Source organism: Crocuta crocuta, unplaced genomic scaffold (assembly GCF_008692635.1).
Source record: "Crocuta crocuta isolate KB4526 unplaced genomic scaffold, BGI_CrCroc_1.0 scaffold186, whole genome shotgun sequence".
Lineage (NCBI taxonomy): Eukaryota > Metazoa > Chordata > Mammalia > Carnivora > Hyaenidae > Crocuta > Crocuta crocuta.
The window spans coordinates 7760182-7766457 of record NW_027551569.1 but is presented as its reverse complement, the minus strand read 5'-3'; the positions used below and the strand labels follow the sequence as shown (position 1 = coordinate 7766457).

General features: G+C 47.6%; 1 protein-coding gene across 3 annotated transcripts in view; it reads right to left on the bottom strand.

Annotated features, from left to right (window-relative positions):
• Positions 1–6276, bottom strand: part of MIDEAS (mitotic deacetylase associated SANT domain protein) — a 45274-nt gene that overhangs the window by 3729 nt on the left and 35269 nt on the right. For all 3 annotated transcript variants that reach the window (XM_077750620.1, XM_077750618.1, XM_077750619.1), the window contains 3 exons: positions 4191–4340; positions 2405–2617; positions 316–512 (listed from right to left, as the gene is read on the bottom strand). In XM_077750620.1, coding sequence (XP_077606746.1) covers positions 316–512; positions 2405–2617; positions 4191–4340 — 560 coding nt within the window. The remainder of the gene's footprint in view (positions 1–315; positions 513–2404; positions 2618–4190; positions 4341–6276) is intronic.

Genomic DNA, 6276 nt, shown 5'->3' with positions numbered 1-6276 from the left:
GAGGGTGCGTGCCTGTGCGCGCGTATCGGTGCAGAGTGCGTGTGCGCACCTGTGCATGGGGGGGGTGGGGTCTCCGACCCCACCTGACTGGCTCCAGCCACTGGGCATACCCCCACCCTCTGTTGAGAAATGGCTGGGTTCCGGATGCAGTGCCATCACCCCTCCTCTAAGAGTTGCCAAGTGACGTCACGGCCCTTGAAACCCTCGGAGCCAATCAGAAGACAAGGCGAAAGCTCCCCTCGGAAAGCACACTTCCCTGCTCCCAGCCATGGCCACCCTGCTAGGTCCCAGGGGACTCAGGGCCTAACATCTTACCTGCCACACTTTTTACAAGGGAAAGTGTTCTCTTGATTTTGAGTCTTATTAAATGTCTCTGGTTTCTTCTTCTTCTCCGAGAAAGGTAGTGCCCTCCGTGACTTCCCTGCCCCCTCCCGTAGCTTCTCTGACGCTTGGCCACCAGCAGACCCAGGGGCATTAGACTCGTGGCTTCGGAGGATGAGGATGTCATTAGCCTGGAGAGGATCAAACAAGGAGAAGTGAGAGATCTGGGGAAGAGAGGTTCCTGAATTCTGGCATCTCAGGGAACAAAGGGCTCTTAAAGGTCAGACGCTCCTGCCAAATGGTCCTCTAGAGTCCACTGGAATCCTTTCAATGACAAGGTACTCACTGCTTTTTGGCAGCCCATTTGGGTCTTTGGCCAACTTTTTTTTTTTCTTTTTGAGAAACAGAAAGACAGAGACAGAGCACAAGTTGGGGTGAGACAGAGAGAGGGAGACAGAATCTGAAGCAGGCTCCAGGCTCTGAGCTGTCAGCACAGAGCCCCACCCAGGGCTCGAACTCATGAACCACAAGATCATAACCTGAGCCAAAATCCCACGCTTGACTACCTGAGCCACCCAGGCGCTCCCGACCAACTATATCTTTACAAAGCTGTTGGTACAGTAATCCTGTGGGACCAGCAGACTTCTCCACGCATCTATCTGACGGGGGTCTTGGCGTCTCAATTAATGTTTTCATGTCTTCAGTCATTTAGTCCATTCATTCATGCCTTAATTCCATAAATGGGATTCAAATCCATGTGACTGTGCCAGATGCTGGGGATACAGAGGGGACAGACAGGAGCCCCTGCTCTCAGAGAGCTTGAAATCTAGTGCAAGGGACAGACAGCATGAGCCACCATGATACATGCCAAGCAGATGACCAAGAGTAAAGGACGCCTGGCACAGACCCGGAGAGGTGCTGCTCAGGATGTAGGAATCATGGGCCTTGGGTTAGGGAAGCCTCAGATGGCCACTAGAAATCAAAAGTGCGTGCATGGGGTTGACCCTCCTAGGGAGTTTTCACGAGAGTCAGCAAGACTTGATGGAGCTTGTGCATAGAGCACAGTTCCTAGAGAAAGAGCACAGCCCGGGCTCAGAAGGGAGCAAACAGTCTGGAGTCTTCATGCAAGCATAAGTGTACAACACGTTTTTTTTTTTAAAGGCTCTCATAGTAATCCCTTTTCTCTTTAGGGGGACATCTCCCTGACAAGGAACACTTCTGGTGGTATGTCTTGCTTCTTGGTCTGTGATATGGTGGACAGAGGATTTCACTACAAGGCCTTCAGGCAGGAACTCAAGCAAGTCACATAGCACCTCTGAACTCAGGTTCCTCTAGCTTTGAGGCAGGGATTAGCACTTTATGGGGTTATTGTGAGGAATTAACAAAGCTAATGGAAAGGTAGACACTTTGCAGAGATTCTATGAGAGGGGCCATCGTTATTATTCTCATTGTTGCAGCTCTTTTTTTTTTTTTTTAGTTTATTTTGAGAGAGAGAGTAGAAGTGGAAGAAAGGCAAAGAGAGAGGGAATCCCAAGCAGTCTCCATACTAACAGCACGGAGCCCGATAAAGGGCTAGAAGTCACAAACCATGAGATCATGAACTGAGCCACAGCTGGATGCTTAACTGACTGAGCCAGCAGCCAGGTACCCCAATGTTCCAGCTCATTCTTGTCAGATATTCTTGTCAGGGACACAGCTCTCTTATGGGGAGCCTGCCACAGCTAAGATGCTTCCCTCGTCTCCCACACATCTTTTGGGTTTTCACAAAGCCTTCTTCGGTCTCAGGTACAGAAGCAGTATAGTATAAAAACTTAACAGCAGACTTTGGAGTCAGGCTGCCTACCAGTTGTCTTATCGAGGGGCCTCAATTTCCTCATCTGTAAAATGGGAATAATGACAGTACCTACCACATCGGGTTATGAGGATTAAATAAGTTAAAAGCATAAAGTACTTAGTACACTTCCTACTATTATAGTGATGTTCATCATCACCATGTTCCTGTTCTGCCCTCCCTCCCTCTCCCCTGGGCCCAGCTCCGGCCCTCCTCCTGGCCCTGGGCTCCCCTAGTGGAGGTCACACTTACCGACTCATTGGCCTGTAGTGTCTGTGTGGCTTTGACAGCCGCTGCCCTCCGGCTTCGCTCTCGCCCCTCTTCCTGCTCTCCCTTCTCCTGGATCTCTGGCACCTCCTCCTCCCCCTCCTTCCTGGTCTCCTTTACTTCTCGCTTGGGCTCCAGCCTCTCTTCACTTGGAGACTCTCTTCTGGGAAGAGGCATCCTTGGGAACTTCTGGGAAGTCTAGGGGGGGACAAGAACGAGGGCGGTGAGCCTGGAGCTCCAATTACACGGCCATACTGCACCGACTGTAGTCAGCCAGGGGCCCCTAGTCCCTGTTCATCCTGCTTGCCTGGCCTGGCCCAGCACAGCCTCCTGCGCCACACAATTCTATATTCTCCCCCAGCTAGTCAGCCTGGGAAAGAAGAAGGGGTCTTGAGCCCTGAAAGCCCTCAGGAAGAGACTGAGCACTTAAGATTGAGGTAGGGGCAGGAAGAGAGCGTGCCAGTCCAAGAGACGCAGCCTTCGGCAAGGTGGCCTGGTGGCCCCAGGCAGCAGCCTTAGCTCCAGTTCTAAATTATCCTTGTAATGCTTCTGGTAACCCCACCCACTTCCCATCTGCAAAATGGGGACCAAACCACTCCCTGCCTTAATGCAGCATGTCAGCAAGTAAGGAGTTATAACCCCAACACGATGTTAGATGGATATGTGGACACAGAATTAAATAGCATTCTCTTTTCAATCCTGATTACCTCAAGGACAAAGTTTTGAGTTGGATCTTAATCTGTCTTTTATACCTCTCCAGACTTAATTATTATTTTTTAAAGAGTTTTTTTTTAACCTGCTTGCCTCTATTTAAAAGCTTCCCTAATAATTTTTTCCTTTGATTCAGATTTTAAACACTTTTTTTTATATTTATTTTTGAAAGAGAGAGAGAGAGAGAGCGTGAGCAGGGGAGGGGCAGAGAGAGAGGGAAACAAAATCCAAAGCAGTCTCCAGGCTCCAAACTGTCAGCACAGAGCCCAATGCGGGGCTTGAACTCACGAACTCACATCACGACCTGAGTTGAAATTGAGCGCTTAACTGACTGAGCCACCCAAGCACCCCTTAAAGATTTTATTTTTAAGTAATCTCTACACTGAATATGGGGCTCGAACTCACGGTCTCAAGATCGAGTCGCAAACTCCCCAGAATAAGCCCCCAGACTTAATTAAACAAAGGTCAGGTCTGAGACTCAGAGCCTTGGCAGGTAACGGTATCTACCTGGAATGTAATAACATTGATTTTCATATATATTTATTTTTACTAGTACCGTCTACAGCAAACAATGCTGGTATTCTATTTATAATTGTGATACAAGGTTTCTCTTCTACTAAAAACCGAGTTGATGAAAAATATGCAGTAGTAGCACAAGTGGTGTGTGGACATCATAGGACCAGTGACGGTGACATGTGGTAGGATGCAGAGACAACATATTCATGATGGTTGTAAAGAATGCCTCAAGTTGGGCAACAGTGTTAGAGGTCTGCTATGAGGGGACAGTAGGTCAATGCTGATGCAGATATTATGGGAAAATTCCCCAATGTTCCTCATCAACACAGAATATGTTATTACCATGATACTGACAGATAGGGAGGAGGACCTAAAGGTCTAGGTCCAGTGCCCAGGACATCAATTCCTTGGGGTGTCAGGGACACTGCCTTCTTCTCTTTACCTTCCAGGGACTTTCAAAGAGCTTGGCCTCAGGCTCTCAACTCAGCCCTTGGCCCCAGACACAGTCAGGGCTCTAAGCAGCTGAGGCTGGGAAGGGAGTCACCTTAATATCCACTTCAACCTCTTCCTGGGCCGACTTCTCGTCACTTGTATCCACATCCCCAAAGGTTAGCGTCCCATTGCGGCCAATTTTCACCTGCTTCTTGTAGGTGTAGTAGAATTCCACGCACTGGGCCACGGTCTTGGTCTGGATCTGGTTTGAAGCCAAAACTGAGGTCAGAGTTCCTGGTTCAGCTCACCTGCCTGGGGATACTCCAGCCTTTCCCACGTTCCCTCCTTAACTTCCCCAAATGCTAAACCCAAGAAACCCAAGAAATACAAGCATTTCTCCAATGCTTGCTCTGAACAAACCACTGACTAATTCAATTAACCAATGCTTCAGCACTATTAGGAAGAAAAAAAAAAAGCTAAAAAGGACAACATAGAGCCATTGGGGAGATTTGAATAGGGACTGCATATTAGAGAATATTGTTATCAGTTTTAATTTCTTGGGTGTGATAATAGTATTGTGGTTTTATATGAGAATATCCCTGTTTTTAAGAGATGCTTGGATCAAGTCTGTAACATACCTTTAAAAAAATTTTTTTAAGAGAGAGAGCATTTGCTGGAGAGAGAGGGAGAGAAAGAGAGAGAAGGCGAGAGAGAATCTTGAGCAGGCTCCATGCTCAGTGCAGTGCCCAATACAGGTCTCAGTCCAAGACTCTGGGATCATGACCTGAACTGAAATCAAGAGTTTGATGCTTGGGGCACCTGGGTGGCTCAATGGCTTAAGCATTCAACTCTTGGTTTTGGCTCAGGTCCTGNACTCTTTCAAAATAAATAAATAAACATTAAAAAAAAAAAAGAGTTGGACACTCAACCAACTGAGCCACCTCAGCACCCCTTGTAACGTACTTTTAATGACTAGTTCAGAGAGATGAATAAGTGCATATATAAATTTAAGTATAGACAGAGAAAGAGGGAAAGCAAGTGTGACAAATGTTAACAACTGGTAAATCTAAATGAGGAATGCATAGGTGTTTATGGTACTATTCTTTCAATTTTTCTGTAAGTTTCAAGTTTTTCAAAATAAATAGTTAGGGGTGAAAACATCACCCCCGTTCAGAGCCAGCCCAGACCTGGCAACACAGACTCCCTTCAACAATCTGGGCAACACTGTCATTCCCCCTGGGGAACAGCAACTGACAAGTGAGGATAGAGGAATGTTAAACTGTCCTATATCAGAGAGGGACTCAACTAACAAGAAAGCTCTGGAAAACCTGGAAAGGAAGCAGAAGGCCCAAGTCTCACTCCTAACTCTGCCACTAAATGACTGTGTGACCTCAGGCAAGTCTCTTCACGGATAAGATGACTTCTGAGGGCTTCCCAAGATCTGAAATCCATCTGGCTACTGGGTTTAGTTTCCAGACTGATTTCCCACACACAGAGGCTCTTTGCTCTGACTCTGCCCTTTCTCCCCCAGGCTCCCAGACTGCTCAGCCAACTGCTGGGCCACAGAGGGAGCTGGGAAGTCCTGTCTACAGAACCCAAGGGGTCAGTGAGTTCTCTGCCCCTGAGGAGGAAACAGATATGCTCTGTCTCACAGGAATGGCCCAGTCACCGATTTACTAATTAGATCCTGTTTACACTTTTGTTATCAACTCTTTCTGATCATTTGTGTGACTAACAGTCTGCTCTTTTCATTAAGGCATTAGGAGCACCACAGTGAATTTCACAGGCATGTACTTCGCAGAAATATTGCCCAATCAGGGAATGGAATGTTACTGAAACCCAGCAAATGATTGTTCTCACAACAGGGCCCTTGTAGAAGGAATTCATCCGCACTTTGTCCAGTCCCCAGAGCTGTCCTCACACAATCTACAATTCCAGGAGGAAAGAGAACATTCATGGAAACCCTATTCCCTCAGTGGTCCACACAGCTGAGATTTTATGAGACAGGGCTGCTGGAAAGATGCAAGTTCTTGGATTAGCAAAGCAATCTTCTCCCAGAAGAACATGGGGAGAGGCAAGATAATTTAGGAAAAGTCAGCTTGGCCTCCTCTCCTTGGTCAGCTGAGTTACTGGAAGGAAGCCTTGCGTTACAGGAAGTAGGCAGCACCGCCCCCCCCCCCCCCCGGCCCGCGTGCCAC